Source organism: Kogia breviceps, chromosome 7, assembly GCF_026419965.1.
Source record: "Kogia breviceps isolate mKogBre1 chromosome 7, mKogBre1 haplotype 1, whole genome shotgun sequence".
NCBI lineage: Eukaryota > Metazoa > Chordata > Mammalia > Artiodactyla > Physeteridae > Kogia > Kogia breviceps.
In genome coordinates, this window is record NC_081316.1 from 25,096,500 (window position 1) to 25,122,071 (window position 25,572).

At 45.3% G+C, this 25,572-nt stretch overlaps 1 protein-coding gene across 1 annotated transcript; it reads left to right on the plus strand.

Annotated features, from left to right (window-relative positions):
- Window positions 1–26: 26 nt before the first annotated feature.
- On the plus strand, window positions 27–22,626 carry CD59 (CD59 molecule (CD59 blood group)). The gene is made up of 4 exons (XM_059068121.2): window positions 27–569; window positions 11,308–11,392; window positions 15,128–15,229; window positions 21,636–22,626. Exons 2-4 carry the CDS (start codon window positions 11,326–11,328, stop codon window positions 21,836–21,838), a joined length of 372 nt encoding a protein of 123 aa, XP_058924104.1. The 5' UTR covers window positions 27–569; window positions 11,308–11,325; the 3' UTR covers window positions 21,839–22,626.
- The last annotated feature ends 2,946 nt before the right edge of the window (window positions 22,627–25,572 follow it).

Sequence of the window (25,572 nt, forward strand, 5' to 3'; positions counted from 1 at the left end):
CCCCCAAAAAAAAACCCACAGCAGAGCAGTTTCATCTCGGTTCCAAACAAGTCAGAGTTGACTATGGCTGAAGGGTACTTGGAGGCTACCAGAGCCCGAGAGCAGAAAGGAGCCTCAGGCTGCAGTCAGGCTGGCTAACCAGACAGCCGGGCCAGTTGGGAGCTTGGCAAGGGCACACAAACATTTTGAAAAACATTTTCATATTTTTTTCAACAAAGGAGGAAAATTCATAAGTCGGAGTTACATATTGTTTTTGTTTTCGATAACAAATCGGAGGAAGAACATCATAAACTTTCCGTTTTCAGTGTTTTATCATAAAGGTTTTATCTAGTCCTGACCACAGGTCTTTTTCTGCACCGGGGCCTGGAGCCCGCAATTGCGCCGGGTCGGGTGACCTTCGCTGGCAAACTGCGGCGCGCAGGGCGAGGCCTGAGCCTGGGCGAGGCCTGAGCCTGGGCGGGGTGGGGCTGGCGGGAGGAGGCGGAGCCCGCCCCAGCCGAGGCGATAAAAAGGGACTGGACTACCCTAGCAGGCGTACCCGCGCAGAAGCGGACGACTGGGGCTGGAAGGTGAGGTCTGGGGGCTGGGAGGGGAGCGGAGCCGCGCTCGCAGTCCGCCACTCGGGGATTTGGGCCGGCGCATGCGCCCATGGGCAGCTGGGCCCGGGCCCCTGCCATCGCGGGGCTGGGGGGTTTGGAGGGTCCGAGAGGGCCGTGCCCACCCTGCGCCGGCCTCCGCGCCCGGGGACGGCGAGAACCAGCGCCCTTCCCCCCCGCCCGCGGCCCGCAGCCTCCCGGCGATTCCTTTGTATACGATTAAGGAGAAGCGGGTAGCGGGCGCGCTTTCCGAAACACCCCCGATTCCGCGGGCCCTGCCCTCCATTCTCCTGGGAGTATTTGTTTCGAAATTTGAATATGAAGGGAAGCTCTTGCAGTTTAGGGAAAAGAAATCGCATCGCACCTTGAAAGGAGGTTAATGCCATCCCTGGAAGTTATGGACATTCTTCTCTTCCTCTGGAGGTTTACATTTTGAATTTTTAACAGCAGGGTGGGGTCGTGACTTAGACATTTTAAGTCCAATTTTAGTTTGCTTGGGCCAGCTTGGGCCGTACCCTTCATAGAATCTAACGGCAGACTTTTAAGGAAGGAAACGTTAAGTAGTGGTTTCCTCCATGGATCCTGGAAATGTACCAGGTAATGTTCCATTTCTCCTCTGACGAATGCGGCTTCACCCCTTATCCCGAACTCACATGGAGAAGAGCTGGGGCTTGTGACTCACCCTGGCAGTAGTTGTGTGACTTCTGAAACTCGGAGTCCGTGCCCTCGGAGTCTTTGTGAAATAGCGTTTTGGCCTGGTTGCCATGGCTTCCTCCGGTTTTCCTTCTGACCAGTGCTTTCCTTCCTTCCTATAATGCCTCATGTCCACTTTGAAAGTGCCTCCTGCCGTGGCCAGCTGATTCTTTTAAAAATCCTGTTCTTGGCCAGTTTTTTAAGGACATCAGGGGGGGCTCCAGCTGAGACCTGCCCACCACTCTCAACTGCAGTAATTCTGTTTCATTCTAAACAAATCAGCCTATACATTTTACAAACCTAGAGACATAGCCCACATCATATCAAGGTTGCTTGTGATGATAGACATTTCTTGAAAAGAAGGGAGAGACCTCAAATACCGGCGAGATAATCCGAAGATTACTTTGCGTACAATTCTGAGAATCACAGATCAGGGAAACGGCTCTTTCCTACCACCTTGCTTTCCGTTGTCTAGCTTCATCTGTCGGTGATGATGGCTCTGGAATGCTCCTAAAATAAGTACAATTTGACATGGTTTGCTTGCAGAGAAGTGATGAAGTTCATGTGTGGTCAAGGGCCTGGGCTTGGCACCAGTTTGAGTCCTGGCTCTGCTCTTACTGGCTGCGTAATCCTGAGCATGCTATTTAACCTCATTTTCTTATTGCTAAAATAACAGACCTTACTTCTTAGGGTGTTATAAGGACTAAATGAGATAATTCGTGGAAAGGGCTCTGTGCACACCTGGTAAGTGGAGAACAAATGTGGCTGTTAATGTTTCAGTACCCACGTTCCCGGTTGGGGGCAACTTACTCCCAGTTCTCTAAGGAAGGCACATACAGCTCAGAATGTTAATTGAGGGAGGTGCCTGACTGCGGGAGTCCAGCTCCTGCAGGTCCAGGAATACCCGAGGGATGGACAGCGTCAGCGAGGGGAAGTTAAATAAATCAATAACACTGTGTATATGTACAAGCATGATCTCTCTATCTTTATTTTCTCACAGTCAGATTTATATGCCCTAAGTGATTACATCATCAGGTGTTTAACTAAAACCTCAGAAGATTTTCACAATAGATTGTACCTAATATTTCTAGATGTACTTTTAAAGTAATTCTAAAGGTTCTCAAAACATCATTGTTTTTTCTTAGAGTAGGTTCAATCTGTACTAATAACAAAGCCAAGCTTATATGTAACAAGCCATTAAAAGAAACTATGGAGGAGGAAGTTTCCTAAACTTTCCTATGTGTCCCAGAGGTCCGCATGGACAAGTCTTAACAATGTACCCCTAAATTATCTGCAATATATTTCACAATTTAATCTATCACTGTGTTTCTCTGGGCATGACGCCTTGTTTGAATGGATGAGTCAACAATTCCAATGTTGGCAGTTGACTCTGTATGATTAATTTATCCTTATACCAGAACCAACAATACCCATAATCATTTATTACTCCCATGTAGGGCCATTTTTTTTTTTTTTTAATTGGTGTTTTCCATAGAAACAACCCTACATTTCCAGGTTGTTTGTTTTTTCTCCCACCAGCCAGGGGCTGTTGTTAAAAAGTCCCAATTCATAAGTTTTGGTTTGGGAGGGGGAAGGGGATGTTTTACACGGTTAAGCTTGGGAGGGGGTCGGAGGGGGGGCAAATCCCCCATGTACTTTTTCAAGGCAGAAGCACAAAATTACAAAACAGCTCAGAAGAGATGTAGTCAGCTTCCGGGGCACAGCCCTGCCCTGCAGCGCTGTCTTGGATTGTTGTTCCATGACCCTGTCATGGCACAGAGGCTCCAGGTTGGCTTCCAACACCTGACTGCGGACCAAATGTGTGAAACTATGGCTTCTGTATTTTCAAACAGAAAACTATAAGGAAAACACCTCATTATGATGAGTAGCTTGTAAGGTAAAAGTCCAAATAAAAATGGATGTTAGAGTGTGGAGAGCGAGTGTCTAATGGAATTCAGCTTTGACGGCTGCAGGTACAAGCTCTTGAAAAGAAATGCATTAAAAATTCTGGGCCAGCTCCAGAAGAACCTCACGAACAAAAACGCCATAAACAAAACCAAGCGCAGAGGTGCTTGAGATTTTCCAAAGCGGAGGACATGTTATTACTACACCCTAAATCTTGTGAAATATCTTCACTACACAGTTGGCTCTGCATTGTACAGTCTCAAAGGGCAGGGCCGTGATGAAGCTGTCTGACAAGGACCCTCTTTGGAGAACTAGAGACTTGAATTCCTGGAATCCTTCCTTGTTGAGGAAGCTTCCGATTTGTGTAGTTTACAGAGTTCTGAGATGGTTGTCTCTGGCACCTCAGAGTAGCCGGGAGGGGCTGTTCATTATGATGGTGGCTTTCTGTTTGTCTCTACTTGCTGATGTAATGACTTCTCTGAGCTGAGTGATCTTTGTGTAAGATCAGTGATCTTCTCAGCTTGCCTGGCTGTGTGTGTACAAGGTGATAAGGAGGCAAAGCCCCAAGCCACTAACACTACTGGCCTCCTGGTAATGTTAAGCTACTTGTGAGTCACTGGCCCCTGGTAAACAGAAGCAAGATCCACCCAGTGTGTCTTTGCAACTAACCTGTTGCCTTGGGAATGAGTAATTTCATCCCCTGGGGCCTCCGTTAATTTCCTATAAAATAGGAACGTTGGGTTTAATTTTTGAGAATACTTCTAGCCTTAAAGTTTATCAGCCTCTAAGGCTCCAGGCTCCCGGGAACAGAAACTATACTCCTGGGCATCTGTGAATCTTGTGGCAACGTCGCCGATGTAAAAATCTCTTCTCTGGTGGCCTGTGTTAACCAATTTATTTCAGAAGCTGAATTCACAAAAAGTTTCCCCACCAGAGAGTTTAACTGTGGTTAAGAGCTCAGACCTGGGTTTAAATGCTGCTCTGCCACGTACCAGTTCTGAGGTTGGTGTATTCATTTTCTATTACTGTTGAAACAAATCACCACAAACGTAGTGGCTTAACACAACCCAAATTTATTAATCGTACAGTTCCATCGGTCAGAAATCTGACCCGGGCCTCACTGGGCTCACATCAGGGTGTCAGCAGGGCTGTGTTCCTTTTTGGTGGCTCTGTGCGAGAATCTCCCCTTGACCATTCAAGCTATTGGCACAGTACAGTCTTTGGGGTTGGAGGACTGAGGTGCCATTTCCTGGCTGAGTGTCAGTTAAGGACCATTCTTCACTTCTAGAGGCCACCTGTATGCCTCAGCTGTGACCCCCTTGCTCTGTCTTCAGAATCCCCATGGGTGGGCAAAGTCCATCTCACTCTTTGAATCTTCAGCTCTCAGTGTGGTCCCCAGTTAGAAATGCTAATTTCTAACTGGGCCCCACCCAAGACCTGCAGAATCAGAACTTCTAGGGTCAGGGCCCAGCAATCTGTGTTTAACAGCCCTCCAGGTGATTCTGATGCCCACTAAAGCTAGAGAACCAGTACTGTTACCCTATTTTGTTTTCTTCCTGGTCTTTAGCATTAGTTGGTGTCCACCTCCTCTAGATTGTAAGGTTCTTAAGAGTGGGGCTTCGCCTGGTTCAGCAGTCACTGTAGTCCAGTGCCTAGCATGGCACCTGCTCAGCTCACAGTGGCCTCATAAATGATCGTTGTGGAGATGACTTGGGGGTAGGTGCCAAGACTGAACTTACCTTGTAGAGTAAATATACCCACCGATATATTCCTTCAGTTTGTTGGGTCATTGGTGTGTTAAATATTTTATGTTCACATTTATTTGGATTGTTTAGATGGATAGAGAGATACATAGATAGGTAGATAGATAGATAGATAGATATTTGGGGGGACTGGCTGAGGTCTTTGGATGGACAGCAACACGTCTTTGTTTTCCTATTTAAAATAATGGAATATAGGCTTGCACTATCCATAAACTGGCTACCCAAAACATTTTCAGGAACTTGATTAGGGATGCTTGTATTTGTAAATCACCTTGCAACTTGTAGCTTCCCCTTACATCTCAGGTGGGTGGAAATGAATAAATAATGATCAGGTTGGTTCTTATTGTAGGATGAGAATCTCTAGTACTTCAGAGATCTTTTGTTTTAACCCCTTGCTGCTTTCTGCTGACATCTTTCTGATCATCTCTATCTGTGATCTCCGCTCTCTGTGTGAACATTTCCAAGTGATGGGGAGTTTTTCACATTTCACCAAGGGAATTGATTTCCATATGTGCTGACACTTTGCACAGTGCCTGGCACATGGCAGGGAGGGAGGAAAGGGTGGAGTTATAGCAAGCAGTTGCTCTTAGGAAGCTCAGAATGCCTCCCTAATCAATACTAATGCTGTCTTTGTAAATTACACAGAATAACCTCTCCCTGTCTTCCTTGGTGGCCAATACCATATTTGAAGACGGTTACTGTCTCTGACTATACTTTTCCAAATAGGACAGCCCTGGTTTCTCCCAACCATTTCTCCTGGCTTTTATAGCTGTTTACTTTGCTGTCCTGATAAACTGGAAGAAATAGAGAAATCTCGCACCTAATAGTAAAAATATTATTTCCAGGTCAGGTCTAAGCCCAGGACAGAGTAACACCAGGACTGTGTGTGCATTGTCTGTTCCTTAAAGCACCATGTAACATTTTAGCCCATAGTGAGCTCTAAAACCCTCAAGTCTTATTTTTATATTTTATCATTCTATAAAATCATTATTACCACTTCACAAATTAGGAACCGAAGAAAAGTAGTTGACTGCTTTAAGGTAATATAAATTGACAGCAGAGTGGGATTAGAATATAGGTCTTTCAGGACTACTAGAAAATCACACAAGCCTCTTTTTTTTTTTTTTTACAAATATAGGGTGTGACTAAAATAACTATTTTTAGACAATAGGAGAATATATATATACATGAAATATTTTTTACCTCAATGTAGCAAATTTTGAAAGGTGGTATATATTTTTAATACTTAATCAGGTGGAGCAGTAGAAAAATAAAAACTTAAGCTGCAAGTGAAATGACACATAAGTACATTAAAATATTCTTCACTCATGTTGACAGCTCTTTCTATAAAAATGTTCATTGTTAAGAAAATATATTTAAGCATAAATAAGCTGCTCATAATTCTACCATGCTGTTAATCACATGAGCCAAAATGTTCAGAAAAGTTGGAAGGTGTTCCAAGCATTTTTTTATACGAGTGTGTATGAATGTATGTGTGTGTATTTTTTTTTAAGACAAAGTAATAAAATTATAGCTTTTTTTTTTTTTTTCAGCGGTACGCAGGCCTCTCACTGTTGTGGCCTCTCCCGTTGTGGAGCACAGGCTCCGGACGCGCGGGCCCAGTGGCCATGGCTCACGGGCCCAGCCGCTCCGCGGCATGTGGGATCTTCCCGGACCGGGGCACGAACCCGTGTCCCCTGCATCGGCAGGCGGACTCTCAACCACTGTGCCACCAGGGAAGCCCTATAGCTATTTTTAAACTGGCTTTTTTTCTTAATACATTGTGAATAGGCTTCCATGTCTGTTACTCTTCATGGCTGTGTAGTTCCCCACCATGGAAGTGTACCGTAATTTACTCATCTTCTTGTTGGAAATGTATGTTACCAAATTTTTACTATTTTAAACAATGCTTTTATATCCTTGACTGTTACTTATTCCTCTGGTGAAAAGCCTACTTGGCATGCCCCTGAAGGAATTCCCTTTAGAGTCAACTTCAGAGCCACCCAGGAAAATCTGTCCAGACTCCCTAAGGCTGGCTCCAGACATGTCCTATGACTCCCAAATGGTGTTTTCCAATAGGCTCACCTATCTTATTCTGTGGACCTTTTCCAGAATGACTTTGGGTCTACGGCCATACCACCCTAAACGCGCCCCATCTCATCTGATCTCAGAAGCTAAGTAGGGTCGGGCCTGGTTAGTACTTGGATGGGAGGCAGAATGACTTTGGGCTGTTTCCAATAATTAAATCCTTTTTTTTTTTTTTTTTTGCGCTACGCGGGCCTCTCACTGTTGTGGCCCCTCCCGTTGCGGAGCACAGGCTCCGGACGCGCAGGCTCAGCGGCCATGGCTCACGGGCCCAGCCGCTCCGTGGCACGTGGGATCTTCCCGGACCGGGGCACGAACCCGCGTCCCCTGCATCGGCAGGCGGACTCTCAACCACTGCGCCACCAGGGAAGCCCTTAAATCCTTTTAAATGAGTCTTCATATGTTTAGAAAAGAGTGATGAGGTCTTCTGGATGCATGTTGCATCTAAGTGTTTGGTTGGGTGGATTGGAAAAGTAATGGCAGCTCTCTTGGTTCATCTACCATCGGGCCTACACCTAACTTTTGGGCATCATTTTAAAATTTAAAATGGAGGATGTTTTAGACTAGGGGCAAGAGTTTCGAGCCATGAGGTTCAGTTCTCTTTTTAAATTCTGTAACAGATTTGCCAGAAGACAGGTGATCTATGACTACTAAAAGGGAAAGTTTTATAATGTGTGGAGTTTCCGATTTCTAATTATAAAAATAATGCTTGGCTCATTATAGAATATTTGAGGAGGTATGGCAAAAAGTAAAAGGTCAGGAAGAGAAATAAGAGATTATAAATAATCCTGCTTAGTGTTTACTACTATCCACATTTGCGGGGCATTTATAAAATAGCTTTAAAATGATCAGCTAGGGCTTCCCTGGTGGCGCAGTGGTTGAGAATCCACCTGCCGATGCAGGAGACACGGGTTCGTGCCCTGGTCCGGGAAGATCCCACATGCCGCGGAGCAAGTAAGCCCGTGAGCCATGGCCGCTAGGCCTGCGCGTCCGGAGCCTGTGCTCCGCAACGGGAGAGGCCACAACAGTGAGAGGCCCGCATACCGAAAAAAAAAAAAAACAACAACAACAACAACAACAAAAAAAAAACAAAAAAAACCGATCAGCTATTTTCTGTCCCCCACCCCTGCCATTTCATAACAACGTATCGCTCTTGGAAATTCATATTTTAGTCGTGGTTAATGAAGACCTGGTCTTCCGATTCGAACAGCTCAACATCCGTGCACTGACCACTTCCTCTCTCTGCCATCTTGGCCCTCCCATAGCCAAGTCACAGAAACAGCCGCTGTGACTATCAGCCAGTCCTGTGAACTTAAACCTCAGTCTTGACACTCCCCATCCAACCCAGATGGATGGCCTTAGGTTTGGGGGCTGCGATCTCCCCTGCACATCCAGTCCAGAGTGTTTGTCCAGCTTCCTGACCTGATGCTACCTTCTGTCAACCCTCCCCACCCTTCACCTCCCAGCACCCCCTCCCTGCCCAATTTCCTTTCCTGGGAACCTCATGACTTCCCAGTAATACTCATGGTGGCTACTGCTTTTTTTTTTTTTTTTTTTTTGCTGTACGCCGGCCTTCTTTGGCCAGGGATCATGCTGTGCAGTACGTGTGATTATCCCTGTGTTTACTTGGTGAAGAAGGGAGGCCCAGAGGTTGAGTAACACACGGCAATAAGTGGCAGAGACCGAAATATTCAAGGCTTTGTTCACTGGTTGATGAAAAAGCCTGTCCCTAGACCAGTTCACTGTGCCGTTTCCACAGCTTTTGTTAAGAGATGAGCCTTTCTTAGACCCTTCTTTCTGATGCGCGTCATCAAGGGCGAGTTCACTGCGCTGCACCCTCTTTGTTTGCTGTAATGGTGTTATTCATGCCAAGGACCATTCCAAGGGGAAGTCTCCTGGAGCTTGCAGCTCCTGCCAGCCCGGCACCCTTCCAGCACCTACCCGCCCCCATCAGGAGGTCCCTCCCTCCTCCTCCAGTAGGGCTGCCTGAGGAAGCAGATGTTCTTAACTTTTAGGAAGAGTCTGATGCTCCCCGCGTCCCTGTTCGGGGACCTCAGATGGGTGCCTTCCTCTCCTGTTCTCTTGCAGCACTTCTTCCCAGCCCCAGGCCTGTCTAAGCTGAGTGTGTGAATCATCCTTTCTACCCAGATGCCCCCGAGCATGAAGAACCAGGCAGGGAGCTGGGGTGTGCTGGGCCTGGGCCACTGGCTGGGGAGTGGGTGGCACGGGAACGCTGTGATTCTCTCCCTTGACCCGTCTGACTCCCGGCAGAGGGCATTGCAGGGGCATCAGGTGCTGGCAGGAGGGGCTGGGGCCTCTCCTTGAGCTGTTAGGATGCAGAGACCTCGCTGCCTCCATCTCTCAGGCTCAGGGAACAAGAGAGCCTGGAGAGGCTGATAGTCTGACCCGGAGATATGGGCATGCCTGACTTCGGGCAGGAAGTCTGGGTGTGGTCAGAAAGGAAGTCCAGGGTGAGGTGGGGAGCGGTGACAGCCACCACTTTTCTGTGACTGTCAAGCACATAGTTAACTTGTTTTATCTCACCTCAATCTCCTGGTGTGGGAAAGCATCCATGTACGTGCCCCTTGTTATAGGTGAGGAGAATGAGGCTGGGTAGCTGTAGCAGAGCCAGATCTTGTGTCCAGGTCTTTGCCAGCCCAGAGTCTGAGCTTCTGACCACTGGCCTCGGGAAGCCTCAGGTTCTCACCCTGCAGGGGTGCTATGGGCAGCTGCGCCCCGGGAGGGTCAGCCCGGTGGCGAGGGGCATTAGTAGGCTGTGGTAGGTGTTGCAGGTGCCAGAGGGAAGTGGGGGGTATTCAACCTGTAAAGAAAGGCCAGGCCCAGTTAGATTTTCTCCCCACTTTCCCACATGTCAGCAGGCGACCTGTCTCTCTCCAGGGCATGGCTTTACTCAATGGCGTCGTCTTTGGGCAACGCCAGGCTGTGCCCTGTTCGCTTCCCAGTTCTCCCCTGGCCTTCCTCAGCCAACTCCTGAGCATAACATGACCTTTAAAGGTGTGAGAGATGCCATTTCCAACCCAGAGGAGGGCAGGGCCCACCCACCAAGAGCCCTGTCTGTCTACCGGGCAGAAGTCCTGGCCTGTGCAGCCCAGGAGTATAGAATGTGGAGCTGCCCTGGTTTGGAGCAGCTGCTGCCTCCTTGTTGGAGGATGGGCTCAGGGAGGTCAGGGTAGGGTCGGGAGACTCCTTAGATCTACTGCTCATGATTTGGACTTAGGCAAGTTAAAAACCTCCCTGTGGGGACTTCCCTGTTGGTCCAGTGGTTAAGACCTCACCTTCCAACGAAGGGGGTGTGGGTTCGATCCCTGGTCCTGGAGCTAAGACCCCACGTGCCTCAGGACCAAAAAAACCCAAAACATAAAACAGAAGCAATATTGTAACAAATTCAAGAAAGACTTTAAAAATGGTCCACATCAAAAAAAAAATCTTTAAAAAACAAATAATAAAATCTAAAAAAAAAAAAAAAAAAAACCTCCCTGTGTCTTGGCCTCCTGCTCAGGTAAAACGAGGGTTCAAGGTGTTTCAGCCCTCCCCTCTTCTCCCCTGATGCTCACTGCCCCACATCTAGGCATTAATGTCATGGGGACTTGTCATCAGAAGTACCTGGGACCCCTCCTTACTTTTCCAGAGCGATTAAGGAGGAGGTGGGGAGGCAGAGCTTCTGTGCACGCTAAGCCTTTGCCTCCTGTTCTGAATGTACACTGGTGCCCTCCAGAGTTACCCCTTCCATCTGATACACTTAGGGGTGTGGCCTGGAGAAGTGGCCCTCACTGGGCTCAGGCTCAGTTCAGCCAGCAGCTGGGGGTGGGGCCTGCAGAGCTGAAATTGCAGGTGCTGCATTACGTACTTTGTTCATATTCTCATTTGAGTCAGCGACCCTGAGGGGGAAGATAGGTCGTGAACACTGAGGCTCAGAGGAACTGAATTGATTCAAGGGTGCATGGCTACCGTAGGTGAGAGCTGGGGTGGGCCCGGTGTGCTTTGACTCCCTGCAGCTGCCCCTCCCACCAGGCCCAGCAGCATTTCTTCAGTAAGCCGAGGTCTCAGCCAGGGAGGGACCAAGCACCGCCCCACCTGAGAGCACCCTCGGTTCATTGCACCCAGCCCAGAGGTTCCCTGCTTTCTTGGTCTGCTCACTCCTTCCCATGTTTCCTGAAGCCCCCAGGCCTTCCAGCTCTTGGTTTCTGAGATACCCGGCAATCACCTGTTGGTTCATGACAATACTTTGTGTTCCTTCCTTCCAGAACCTGTAGCCGGTCACAATGGGAAGCAAAGGAGGGTTCGTCTTGCTCGGGCTCCTGTTCAGCCTGGCTGTCGTCTGCCATGTAGGTGAGTGGTCCAGAGGGACATGGATCTGGATCATGTAGTCTGCCTTGGCCCTAAACTTTTTCTTAGGCCTCAGGAAGACCAAGCTGATGCCACAGACCTCGGCCGACCTTCGGTTCTTTCGCTGTCAGTGTTACAGGTCCAGCGTGGTGTGACTGCTCCTTCCTGTGTTATGGCCCTACCCTGAGTGGGGCACCTTCCTGAGTTACAGTTCATCCTGGGTGACACAGCTGCTTTTGTGGGGAGCGATTACACTGAGCTGCTTAAGTTTCACCGCACTCACCACCAGCCTCTGGGGCTACCGATGGATGCCATCTTTTTTTTTTTTTTTTTTGCGCTACGCGGGCCTCTCACTGTTGTGGCCTCTCCCGTTGCGGAGCACAGGCTCCGGACGCTCAGACTCAGCGGCCATGGCTCACGGGCCCAGCCGCTCCGCGGCATGTGGGATCTTCCCGGACCGGGGCACGAACCCGCGTCCCCTGCATCGGCAGGCGGACTCTCACCCACTGCGCCACCAGGGAAGCCCTGGATGCCATCTTTAGAGTGCTGAGCTCAGCCGCCCGCCCTGGGCTTCTCCCGTGTGGCGCTGCTGCTCACAGCATTCACGTGCCAATCTCAATTCTCAGCATTTTACATGTATTTACTTATTTAATCCTCATGTCCACCCTGTGGAGCAGGGACTATTTTTATCGCCATTTTACAGGTGACAAGACTGAGGCCCAAAGAGATTAAATAACTTGTAAAATATCACACCAAAGTGGTGCAGCCAGAATTTGAACCCAACTAAGCCTGGCACCAGACTGTCTGCCCCAGCTCCTTCACAGGGCCACCCTTCCCTGCCTGCTGGAGATCCTCTGTTACCTCTGTAACAGCAGGAACACCTGTGTTGCCTGCTTTGCTTCATTGTAAACATCAGAGGTCATTTTCTGCCTGTGTCATGTTGGTACTACTAACTGTTATTTTTGAGGGGTGGGGACAGGAGGCAGAAAGGAAGTAGCCATGCGGTGGGCACTACAGAGGCATCTGCATGTTGGAGCATGTCTTAGAGCTTGTAGCTTTAGTAGCTCCCATATGGTGAATGCTTACTAGGTACTAGGGCCTGTACCGGACCCTGGCTCATTTAATCCTTCCAGCCATCCTGTGAGGGCTCAGTACTATTACGCCCATTTTACAGTTGAGGAAACTGAAGCAAAGAACAAAGTAGCCCAAGGACACGTTTGAACAAGTTTTCCCTTTCTGAGAAAAGACAGAAGTCACGACCCACCTCCCTCCACACGTCTGTTGATTGTAGTCACGGAGGTTTGTAACGTGGTTCGCTATGTTACAACATACGTTATTGTCTTAATTCTTCTACCCAGTGAATTTTCTGTAGTAAGAATAGCCTGGTCTTATCTGCTTTCCAGCAGTCTACATTTGTTTATGGAGCAGGCTTGGGTTTGGCGCCGTTAGCTGTTCTGTGACAGGTCTCGGGGGCATTTAGGTCTTTCCTGAGGGAGTCGGAGTGTGAAGAAGATCCCCTCCACCCTGGCTAAGTAGCTAGAATATCAAACAGCCACTGACTTATTGCTTTCCCCTGACCTGGTCTCCCCCATAATTGGTCCTGGTTTCTTCTCTTTCCCACTCAGGACAATTAGAAGAACATCACGGGAAATAAACCAAGCGTTGGCTTCAGAACTGATTGCCTGGGTGTGAGTCCCAGCTCTCCTCTTAGTAGCCATGTGACTTTTGACAAGTTAGTTAACATCTTAGTCTTAGTTTTCTCTTGAAAAATGGGGATGGAGATCCTTGAGCCTGCCTCTTATAGCAATTCTCTGAAGATTGAAAGTTTAGGTATTTGAACACTGTGTTAGCTGTAAATATTTCTGCCTCACAGAAGTTCCAAAGGTGAGCTCTCTTTCCTCTGTCTGAAGGTTTGATCCTGGCCATTTAAGATGTTATAGGGGCTTCCCTGGTGGCACAGTGGTTAAGAATCTGCCTGCCAATGCAGGGGACACAGGTTCGAGCCCTGGTCTGGGAAGATCCCACATGCTGCAGAGCAACCAAGCCTGTGCGCCACAGCTACTGAGCCTGTGCTCTAGCGCCCACGAGCCACAGCTACTGAGCCCAAGTGCCACAACTACTGAAGCCTGCGTGCCTAGAGCCCGTGCTCCACAACAAGAGAAGCCACGGCAATGAGAAGCCCATGCACCACAACAGAGTAGCCCCCGCTCACCACAACTAGAGAAAGCCAGCCTGCAGCAATGAAGACCCAACGTGGCAAAAAATAAATAAATTAATTAATTTTTTTAAAAAAGATGTTATAGAGAGCTTCACTCCTGTCTGTGCTCAGGAAGTGAGGAGCCACTTTCTTCTGAGAACTCCTCTCCCTGGTGATGAACCTAGATTTTGGCCTTAGAACTAAACGTCAGCTCTTGGGTTCTAAAGCCCACATTTCGTCTTGGTTTAACCATGCCATTCTTCTATGAGATTTTACATATTTCATCTTTGAAAATGTCTTTTCACACCGATAGGTACTTCCAAATACTGATTACGTGGCAGAAGCCACGTGGCTGGAAGAAGGTGATCTCTTATTGTAGAAAAGAGTATGTCCACACGAATCAGGAAAACTTGCTTCCAACTCTTCCCATCAGACATGTGGAATATGGCTCATCTCTTTCCATCACCATTGTTATAAAACCAGAGAAGGGAAAATAATCCAGTGAAACTTGCAGTCTAGCCACCAAAGATGAATACTAAGAACATGAGTGGGAGTGGTACTCATTTTTCAAATTGGGGAACCAGAGGCATTTGCTTCTGGTATAAGTCTACCCTCATGTTCAGTGTCACTGTGCATGTCTTCCCACCCACATGGGTTTAAAGTATGTGGCTGCTGCCTGCCCCTTGACTGCGACTGCTTCTGGCGATGGGTCAGTCCCTCAGCAGAGAACAGCTGCAGTGAGGACGCCTTATCCCAGAGGCCATCAGACTTGTTCTGCAGAAGTCCAGATAGTAAATATTTCAGGCTTTGCAGGCCAAGAGACAAAAATCAAGGATATTATGTAGGCTTTTATATAAATAAGAGAGAAAACAAATTTCTCGAAGTTTTTAATCGACAGAATTCAAAAATTTAATAATTGAGTACAATTATTTATAATACAGATCTACTAATGAAAAGAATGGAATTCCTTCTGGGAAAATAACATTTTGCTTACTTGGGGTTCAAAAGTTAGTGTTCCCCATCATCAAATTGGTTGCAGATGTTCATCTGTTAATACTGATCGGTAATGAGATTTCATGCATTTTGTCTCGGAGCATGTCTTTTCACACAGATAGGTGCTGCCAAATACTGATGATCAGTCTGTGAGAATGTTATGTGATAGAGCATATTCATTGCTTGGAAGGTGTTTATAGAATTCTGTCAGTTTATCCTCTTAATGGATTCCTTTTAATATGTCATTGCACTGCGGAGTAATCACTTCCGGTTGAAAGTAGGAGAAAGTTTCTCAATTACACAGTTAAATGGATTTTGAAATCTGGAAATTCCCTTTGCACTTGCCTCAGGGTCCAAAAAACTGCTGCTGGAACTGTAGTTTGAGCTTGGAAACATATATCTGCTGCAGATATATGTGGGAAGGAAGCCCACTCTGAGTTGCTGACCTCTGACCCACACTAATGGAGCTGGTGGGCTTGCTTCCGCTGCCAGGAGGGTGAGTCATTGCTGGTCTACCAGGTCCTGACGGGCATTCTTCCTGATCCTAGGTCACAGCCTGGAGTGCTACAACTGTATTAACCCAGCTAATGTCTGCACTACTGCCGTCAATTGTTCACGTAATCAAGATACTTGTCTCATCGTTAAAGCCGGTAAGAGCCTCCCCCTCCCCCTCTTCCTGAGTGTAACGGGATGAAGAGAGCCTGGGAAAAGATCTGTGCCCTACCATTTAATAGCACCAGTTGTGTGCCGCACCAAGCACTTTCCATTTGTTTTTTTATTTAATATTTCCCATCTACCACTCGGGGTAATATTTTATTCCCGTTTGGTAAATGAGGAAACTGAGACTCAGATTAAGCAACAGCAGACTAAGGTCAAGGAACGAGCTCAGGATCTGAACGTGGGAATCCATCTAATTCCAACACCTGTGCTCTTAACAGCAACACTGGCTGCCTCCCAAACTTTTGAGAGCCTGCCCTGTGCCAGAGCCTGAGCTAGGAGCTCGGGGTACAAAGGTGAAGAAAGGAGATGATGAAAATTGTGAAAGAGGCCTGTGTAGCTATCACAGATGTCTTTATTTATACCCGTGTCTCATTCTGTGGGGAATGTAATACGTACAGAGTCCTGAGGGGACTCAAGCTGAGTTCAAAGGACAAGTGGGAAGTAGAAAGACTAAGAGAGGAAGGGTGTTCCCAAGAAAGGCAACAGTAGGTACCGAGGAGGCTTGGTGGCCTCAGAGAACAAGGCACTCGTGGGCTTGGGGTAGGGAACTGTCAACATTGACAAATTTTGTCAAATCTGCATTTTCCAAATTGGTTAGCCTATGGAATCGCTTCCTCCATAAATCCTATTAAAATAGAATTTAGGAAATAGTGGACAGAGGCAAGAAACCAGCAGAGGCATGCCCTCTGCTTTTGCTGGGTGTGGTTCTGGATTGAATCAATGTGTGGAAATGATACTGGTGAGGAGTGGCTGTTTCAGGATCTGCGTAGTCAGTGTACAAGGTAAACCCCCTGACCTCCATCTCTAAGAGATAAAAGTAAAAATACCACTCAAGTTAGTTCACTCATACCCTCTATGTAAATTCTTCCCAGTGTTGACCTCAAGGAATGCTAAGCACATCAGGTAAACTCATAAAAGGCTTGGGAGACCCACATGTTCAGAAAAACCTGATAGAAAGGAGGAGGAGTTTCACTTCCCCAGAAAGGAAAAATCCTTCAATAATTAAGGACGAATTAGAACTACCCTATCTAACGAACAGGAGTATCTCATAATTTTGATATAAACTCCTGGAATGCAGCTCAGATTCCAAGGCCTACATGTAAGGTCCTTGAGTCTGTAGGGGACAGTTCCTCTGCCTCACCTGGAGGACTGTATTAATTCATTGTTACTGTAGAAAAGCCTAGTGAAGTCCCCAGAGAGAATACTCATCCACTCCACAAATACTTGAGCACCAATTCTCTATGAGCACAGAGACCTGCTTCTTAACCCTGATTGTCTGTGTCTCTTGGAGCCCCCACTACAAAAAGTATAATTTCCAAATGAGAGAATAAAGGCAATAGTATGTGTAGAATAAGTATTAGGTTATCAGTTAGAAGCTTTGAGCTCTGATCTCTGTCTTGGCACCAGGAAGTTCTTCCTGCCTCTGTTTTTTATTGATGAAGGGGGTGTGTCAGAAGGCAGAGGTGGAGAGAAGGAAAAGAGGGAAGTAGACTAGACTAGGAAACAATTCCCATTGCTTCCTACCTGAATGGTTAAACTTTCATTTTAGTTGTTTCCAACATTATTGAAGTATAATGGACAAATAAAAACTGTATATGTTTAAGGTGTACAACATGGCGATTTGATATACATATACATTGTGAAATGATTACCACAATCAATCTAAGCAACACATCCACCCCCTCACACTGTTACCTTTCTGTGTGCGATGAGAACACTTCAGATCTACTCTGTTAGCAGATTGCAAATAGACAATACAGTCTTGTTAACCACAGTCATAATGCTGTACATTAGATTCCCCAGAATTAACTCATCTTATAATGAACTGTTACGCTTTGTAAAAATGATTAATGTAAACAATGAGGCACGTCTACTAGAATGGCCCAAAGTCTAAAACGCTGACAACACCAAACGCTGGCGAGGATGTGGAGCCACAGGAGCTCTCATTCATTGCTGGAAGGAATATCAATTGGTACACAGTTTAGCAGTTTCTTAAAAAACTAAATGTACTCTCACCATAAGATTCAACAGTTGCATTCCTTGATATTTACCTAAATGAGTCAAAAAATTATGTCCACTCAAAAACCTACACATGGATGTTTATAGCAGCTTTATTCATAATTACCCAAACTTGGAAGCAACCAAGATGTCCTTCAGTAGATGAATGGATAAATAAGTGGTGGTACATCCAGAGAATGGACTAAAGAGAAATGAAGTATCAAACCATGAAGAGACATGAAGGAAACTTAAGTATGTATTATCGAATGAAAGAAGCCACTCTGGGAAAGCTACATTGTTATGATTCCAACTATGTGATGTTTTGGAAAGGGCAAAACTAAGGAGATAATGAGAAGGTCAGTGGCTGCCAGGGGTTAAGTGGGGGAGGAGGGAGGGATGAAGAGGTGGAGCACAGGATTTTTCAGGCAAGGAATCTAGGACTCTGTGTGATACTATAATGATGGACACGTGTCATACATTTGTCAAACCCTATAGAATGTACAACACCCAGAGTGCGCCCAAATGTAAATTATGGACTTTGGGTGATGAGGATGAGTCCATGTAGGTTCATCGGTTGCAACAAATGTGCTGGCGGGAGATGTTGCTAGTGAGGGAGGTTGTTTGGGGTGGAGGTGGGGCTGTCGGGGGCTCTATGAGAACTGTGTACTTTCTGCTCAATTTCGCTGTGAATCTAAAACTCCTCTCAAGTATAAAATCTATTTTTTTAAGGATAATGTGAATCTTAAATAGTTTTCTTCTTCTCATGAACATAGGTCCCCAAACTTCAGCTAGACATGTGGTAACAGCAGTTCTTGAAATACAGATATTCAGACCTTAGAGTAAGGCAGACAGTAACAGAACATCTAAATGCCCTTCCGACTCTGATTGACATCAGCCTGGGAGAGGCGAGGCACACTGTCCTAAACACGAATCAGAGGCCAGGCGTACATTGGAGAAATTATTTAATTAATCTAGCCACATTTTCGCCCCAGCTGTGAAACAGGGATACTCACCTCCTGGGGTCAGTGGGGCAGTTAGTGGAGAAATGTGCGTAATCGTGCTGAGCAGATTCAGTCTAGAAGAGAGACAGATGGGTGCTGCTTCAGCCACTATTTACTGGCATCCTGGCTAAGTCCTGGAAATATAAACCGTGTACTTAGAGTCTGGCAGAGCCTTTGATGACAGTGCCAAACAATCATTTCTGTAATGGCCTTTCCAATAAGGGACACGCTGAAGGATGCCTAAGGCAACTGGGGACTACTGCTTGGTAAAGGCAGACTCAAGGCAAATCTTCAAAGAGAGTGGGGAGGCTGTGCCTAGCAGAGAGAGAACCTTTAACATTCCGGTGACTCTGTGATGTGATCCATTTTTACTCCGGTGATTCTGATAGTGGCTTTGGTGAGAAGCTCACCATTGAAGGTTGTTATGCAAAAAGATCATTCAAGTAAAGTGCTTGGCTCACTGCAGGACACATAGTAAGTGATTCATTGGTAGCAATTATTAATAAATTACTATCTGCTCTCCCCAAGCTCTTAGACTTCCCTAATTAACATTCTGGTGACTTTAATGCTTTCCCAGTTCCAAAGCCTGATTACCACTACATAAGACAGGAACTTGTCCTATTCAACAGTGTTCTTTAGTACAGTATTAGAAGCATCCACTTAAATATTTATGATCCAAGCAGGTAGAGTCACTGGAACACTCTTATCTGGCCTCTGCCACTTGACCAAACTTCATTAAAATCCAGGCCAAACACTCATCTCCTCTGAGGGGGAGGACAGAACAGTTATACCTGCAGTTATAAACTTAGAAGTTTTGTTCTGAGCTGTGAATGAAATAGAATAAATTAGTTACTGGCCTTAAATAAGGAAATAGGCATCTGTATTTTTTTCTTTCCGACACAAAAGAAAAGAAAATGATTCCAGGGCAAGGACCAACCTTCTATATCTGTGTGTCCCCAGCATCTAGCACAACTATCTTCTCTTCTCTCTCAACTCTCACTTTTTAAAAAATATTTAACATAATTTTTCTAAATATTAAAAAATCACTATAAGCTAATTGGCATTGTATATTTTGGCCTGCGTTTTCCTTTGTGTGTGTAAAAATTGGGACCATAATGGCACATTCTTTTGGAAAATTTTCCTGCTCTACTGAATAGTCTAATGATTTTTAAAGGAAGTTTAAGCTATGTTTAAAATAAACTCATCCAGTGATTTTTTATTTTAAATCTCAATCTACAGAGAAATGTATAATTGAAAGATAGTCTTCTGTGAGGGTAACACTGTTAAATTACTTGGGAATCTTTCCAGAGAAAAGGAGTATACTCACCCCCACACATATACTTTATACAAATGGATCACATTCTACATATTGTTCTGCATCTAGGCTTTTTTCTATTGAGATATAATTCACATATCTCAGTTCCAAAGTACATTTTAAAGTGCGCAATTCAGTGGCCTTTAGTATATCCACAAGTCTGTACAACTATCACCACTCACTTCAGAACGTTATTATCACCCCAAAAGGAAATCCCATACCCATTAGCAGTCACTCCCTATTCTTCCCTCACCCATACCCTGGCAGGGAGTACTAATCTACTTTCTGTCTCCATGGATTTGCCTATTCTGAACATTTAGATATAAATCGAACCATACAGTGTTGTGGTCCTTTGTGACTGGCTCCTTTCACTAGCATAATGTTTGTTTGTTTGTTTGTTTGTTTGTTTGTTTGAAGTATATAATCTATTCTTTTTTAAAATTTTTTATTCATTTATTTATTTTTGGCTGCATTGGGTCTTCTTTGCTGCTCACGGGCTTTCTCTAGTTGCAGCAAGAGGGGGCTACTCTACATTGCAGTGCATGGGCTTCTCATTGCGGTGGCTTCTCTTATTGCAGAGCACAGGCCCTAGGCACACGGGCTTCAGTAGTTGTGGTGCATGGACTTAGTTGCTCCACGGCATCTGGAATCTTCCTGGACCAGGGATCGAACCCATGTCCCCTGCATTGGCAGGCAGATTCTTAACCACTGCACCCCCAGGGAAGTCCCTGAGCATAATATTTTTAATGTTCACCCATGTTATTGGATATATCAGTACCTCATTCCTTTTTATGGCCAAATAATATTCCTTTGAATGGATATACCACGTTTTGCTTATCATTTACCATTTAATGGACATATGGGTTGTTTCCACTTTTTAGCTGTTTTGAATAATGCTGCTATGAACATTCGTTTATAAACATTTGTGTGAACATAGTTTTCAATTCTCTTGGGTAATATATTTACCTAAGAGTAGAATTACTAGGTCATATGGTAACTATTTTTAACCTTTTGAGGAAATGCCAGACTTTTCCAAGATACCTGCACCACTTTACCTTCCCACGAGCAATATCTGAGGGTTCCAATTTCTTCGCTTCCTTGACACCACTTGTTATTTTCCAATTTCTTCACTATAGCCATCCTAGTAGGTGTGAATTGATCCTCATGGTGGTCTTGATTTGTATTTTCTTAATGGCTAATGATGTTGAGCATCTTTTCATGCACTTATTGGCCCTTTGTATATCTTTGGAGAAGTATCTATATCCTTTGCCCATTTTTTAATTGGGTTGTCTTTTTATTGTTGAGTTGTAAGAGTGTTTCATATATTCTATATACTATACTCTTATCAGATATGTGATTTGCAAACATTTTCTCACTTTTTGTGGGTTTTGTCTTTTTAATTTTTTAAAATAGTGTTCTTTGAAGCACAAAAGTTTAATTTTGTTGAAGTCCAATTTAACTATTTTTCTGCATTTAAAAACACCCTCAAACTCCTCCCATGTCAATACACATGGTCCTGTGGCATTCCTTATCTGCATGGAACTTCGTTGTGTGGAACTCTACCATAATTTATTCAAGTGCTTTTTTATTAACCTACTGTTTGTCTTTTAGTTTCTTGCTGCTACAGATAGTAGTGCAGTGACCATTCTTGAGCATATATCTTAACCTTTTTTCAAATAACTTCATAAATTCTAGAAGTGGGCTTGCTGGATCAAAGAGAGCATGTGTTTAAAAATCTTGGTAACTCTCTCAAACATTAGTATGATTGCCTGTTGCCTTCCACATACACACAACTGTATTGGCTCTGATGAGACTCTGCTTTTATGGAAAAGTTCCATTCAGAGCTGGATCATTATTTACTTAATTGTTCCCCTTTATAAGCTAACTGGGATACATATTTTTACCCAAATGTCTCTATTTCCCCAGGATAAGTTCTAAGAAGTAGAACTGAGAGTTCAAAGACAGGTGTAGAGTTTTACCTGCTTGATTGCTTATCTTTGTGTGTGTGTATTTCCCCCACAGTGCCAACAAAAACTTACTACCGGTGTTGGATGTTTGACCGTTGCAATTTCGAAGCCATTGCGAAAGCCTTAGAGGAGAAGGAGCTTCAGTACCGCTGCTGCCGGGAGAACCTGTGTAACAAAAATGACGGGACGAGTATATCAGGGAAAACAGCTCTGCTGGTCATCCTGCTGCTGGTGGCAGTCTGGAGCTTTTGTCTCTAAATCTACACCAGGAGGGCTTCTCCTAAATCTCCTGTTTCTGTATACTCCTTATTTCCTGTGCTGCTACGTTCCAAAGGCTTTATATTTTCCAGCTGGATCCTGTTGGGAAAGACTAAAACTAGCTTGAGCAACTTAGATTAGAGAGAGGAACTCAGAGGGACTCTGAAGGCTAGTTCTGTTGGCAGAGACGACCTGTTTGAGGGAAAAAGTTTGAGTGAAGCGCATGTGATTTGAGTAAAGTTGCATGCTTCTTACTCTGCTCTTTGCAGTGACAGCTTGAGTAGATTCTCTGCAGTCCTCAGCTATTTCCCTCTGGTTCCTTGGATGTAGTTAATGTGATCAGTACTTTTTTGAGTGACTGGGGCAGGGGGCTCCTTTTCAACAGTCTCTCACAAGGCATGCTGTATTCTCACCTTTCATGGCCGCTGTATTGCCAGGTAGGCATGGTGCATGTTCCAGGTGTGGGCTGTCAGGGACAATGAGATTCTTAATGACTGTTGTATTCTCAGCTAGAAGATGTCTGGCTGGGAAGGAAGTAAGCTTTCCAGATGGCAGGACACGGAAGCACAAGGTTTATCTTTAGAGAGGTACCAGAGGCTGAAATCTGTGTTTTCTTCTGGCCCTAAATTTTGTATTCTTTTCTTTCTTTCAGTAGAAAAACTCAGTAGCATAAACTAATGGTGTGTTAAAACTATCCCTCCCACTCCCGGCCTTTTTTATTGGAATGGTAGGCTGTCTTAGCTTTGTCACGCACAGTTAAAAACTAAACATTTGAATATTCTATGTTACATGTGACTTGCAGTTATTAAGTGTGCTTATTTTAAATGTTACTGGTAGGAAAACTCTTCATATGTGTGTGTATAATGCATGAATGGAAAAGGAGGAGCCTTTGGGTTTGCAATTTGAGCTTTCCAAATGTCATCATGAACAGTAACAGGTCTGCAGGGATGTGTTTTACCTGCCGACATCCAGCCTGTTGGCTCCTAGCTGAGTCAGCACAGATAGTGTAAAATACATCTCTAAGGGCTGTTAGCATAATCATGAATGTCGAGGCTTTCAGAAGCGCTACTGGTTTCCTAAAAAGTGATACACCCTTTCAGGAGGACAAAGTTTTGCCTCTTTCTTGTGGGTAATGGTGAATAATTTAAGATCCAGTAGACTTAATGACATTTGTATGCTTACAATCTTGGCTGTATTTAACAGCATAGTCTGACTTTTGCCGTTGAGAGTGGAATTTCTTGATTGACATTAAAAAAGAACAAAAAAACTCCTTGATTATGTGATCTGTTGGACAAACCAGAATGAATACTGCCTTTCTGGAAATAAAATCTCATCAAATGCATGAGTGCGGTGATTGGCCCAAAAGGATAACAACATATGCGACACGCCCAATGGTAGCAACTGAAAGAAGAGATCTTGGACAGTACCAGATTTCTTCTGTTGATGCCATTACTTAAACACAGACCAATAGAGGCTTCCTCATCAAAACCTAGCATTACCTTGGTGCTCTGTGTTCCCTATTGGCTCAGAGCTTTTCCTTACATCATCTTTAATCTTCTGTTCAAAGACAAAATACTAGGTGTGACTCTTTCCTCAATAGAACTTTTCCTGCCCAAGAAAGTACTGACCACGCCCACAGCAAAGTGGCTCATTTCATACAGTGCCTTTTAGTTCCAAGGAAAAAGAACCAATTTTGACTCACTTAAGCAGAAAATGAATTTGGGGGAACTTTGAAGGGGCATTCAACCAGACTGCAAAAAACCAGTAGTTGGGGAAAGTTCCCTTGTGGTCTAGTGGTTAGGATTCAGTGCTTTCACTGTTGTGGCCCAAGTTCAATCCTGGGTCAGGGAACTGAGATCCTGCAAGCCATGCAGACAGCCAAAAAATTTAAAACATTTTAAAAAAGCCAGAGAGGAGGAGTCAAAATGGTGGTGTTGGAAGATGCGGAGATAGCATGTCCCCACAAATAGGGCATCTGCTGGCCGCTGGTGGGGACTCTGACCCCCAAGGAGATGGGAGGAACCCCAAAGTGAACCAGTAGGACATAGAGGGACCAAGGGGGGAGGAGAAGTGGAGCAGACAGCTCCACTGAGCACCCCTGAGGCCAGGGAGATCAGGAGAGGCATGTGGGAGGGACTCTCCGGAAAGAGCTGGAGAGGAGCAGAGGGCGATCGCCTGGCCCACTTGGGCAGGGGAGCCTGCTGAGCTCCCAAGCCACTTCCATCCAAAGCTCCATCCAGCCTGTGTGGGTCCTGGGGGCGTAGGAGGGAGGCCAGGGAGATCAGGAGAGGCAGGTGGGAGGGGTGCTCCCAGACCCCAGACTGCAGAAGCAGGAGAGGAGAGGAGGGTGTTTGCCCCACCCACTTGAGCCTGCTGGGCTCCCAGGTGAGGCCCACTGCCCTCAGATGGGGATGGGGGGCATGCCTAGGCCCCTTCTGTTCCTTGAGCCTAAGCCCCAACCCCCACAGCCCCCAGGGCCTTTTCCAGCCCTGTGGGTCCTGATCATAGGCCCTGCCCACTGCCCAAATCTCGCCCTTGATTGGGCCCAGCCTTCCACAGCCAAGGCCTTCCCCCACCCCTTTTTTTTTCTTTCCCTCCTCTTCTTTACTATTTTGGTACTGAGGTACCTTCCAGTTGTTGATTCATCTATATTTTTATTTTTACATTCTTTCTAACATATCTGTTAGTTTCCTAGTCTAATTTTATTTTTTACTTTGTTCTTTCTCTCTTTTTTTTTTTTTATGCCACCCCACACGGCTTGCAGGATCTTGATTTGCGAGCCTGGGGTCAGGGGGAAGCTCCTGTGGTGGGAGCTCTGAGTCCAAACCACTGGACTGACAGAGAACCTCAGACCCCAGGGAATAGTCATTGGAATGAGGTCTCACAGAGTTCCTCATCTCAGCACCAAGACCCAGATCTACCCAATAGCCTACAAACTCCAGTGTTGGAAGCCTCAGGCCAAACAACCAGTAAAACAGGAACACAATCCCACTCATAAAAAAAAAAAGAACGATGGCAAAAAAATATGTCACAGATGAAGGAGCAAGGTAAAAACCTACAAGACCAAATAAATGAAGAGGAAATAGGCAATCTACCTGAAAAAGAGTTCAGAGTAATGATAGTAAAGATGATCCAAAATCTCGGAAATAGAATGGAAGTACAGACTGAGAAAATACAAGAAATGTTTAACAAAGATCTAGAAGAACTAAAGAACAAACAGATACGAACAACACAATAATTGAAATGAAAAATACACTAGAAGAAATCAGTAACAGAATAACGGAGGCAATAGAACAAATAAGTGAGTTGGAAGACAAAATGGTGGAAATAAATGCTGAGGAGCAGAATAAAGAAAAAAGAATGAAAAGAATTGAAGGCAATCTCACAGACCTCTGGGGTAATACTAAATGCACCAACATTCGAATTATAGGGGTCCCAGAAGAAGAAGAGAAAAAGAAAGGGACTGAGTAAATATTTGAAGAGATTACAGTGGAAAACTTCCCTAACATGGGAAAGGAAATAGTCACCCAGGTCCAGGAAGCACAGAGAGTCCCATACAGGGTAAACCCTAGGAAAAACACAGCAAGACACATATTAATCAAACTACCAAATTAAATTCAAAGAAAAAATACTAAAAGCAGCAAGGGAAAAACAAAAAATAACATACAAAGGAATCCCCATAAGGTTATCAGCTGATTTTTCAGTGGAAACTCTGTAGGCCAGAAGAGAGTGGC

What these genes read in the sequence shown, in the direction of transcription:
- CD59 (XM_059068121.2), top strand. Translation starts at nt 11,326, where the DNA reads ATGGGAAGCAAAGGAGGGTTCGTCTTGCTCGGGCTCCTGTTCAGCCTG. An exon ending in GGCTGTCGTCTGCCATGTAG is followed by an intron (nt 11,393 to 15,127) that starts GTGAGTGGTCCA and finishes TCCTGATCCTAG; the next exon opens with GTCACAGCCTGGAGTGCTAC. An exon ending in TTGTCTCATCGTTAAAGCCG is followed by an intron (nt 15,230 to 21,635) that starts GTAAGAGCCTCC and finishes TTTCCCCCACAG; the next exon opens with TGCCAACAAAAACTTACTAC.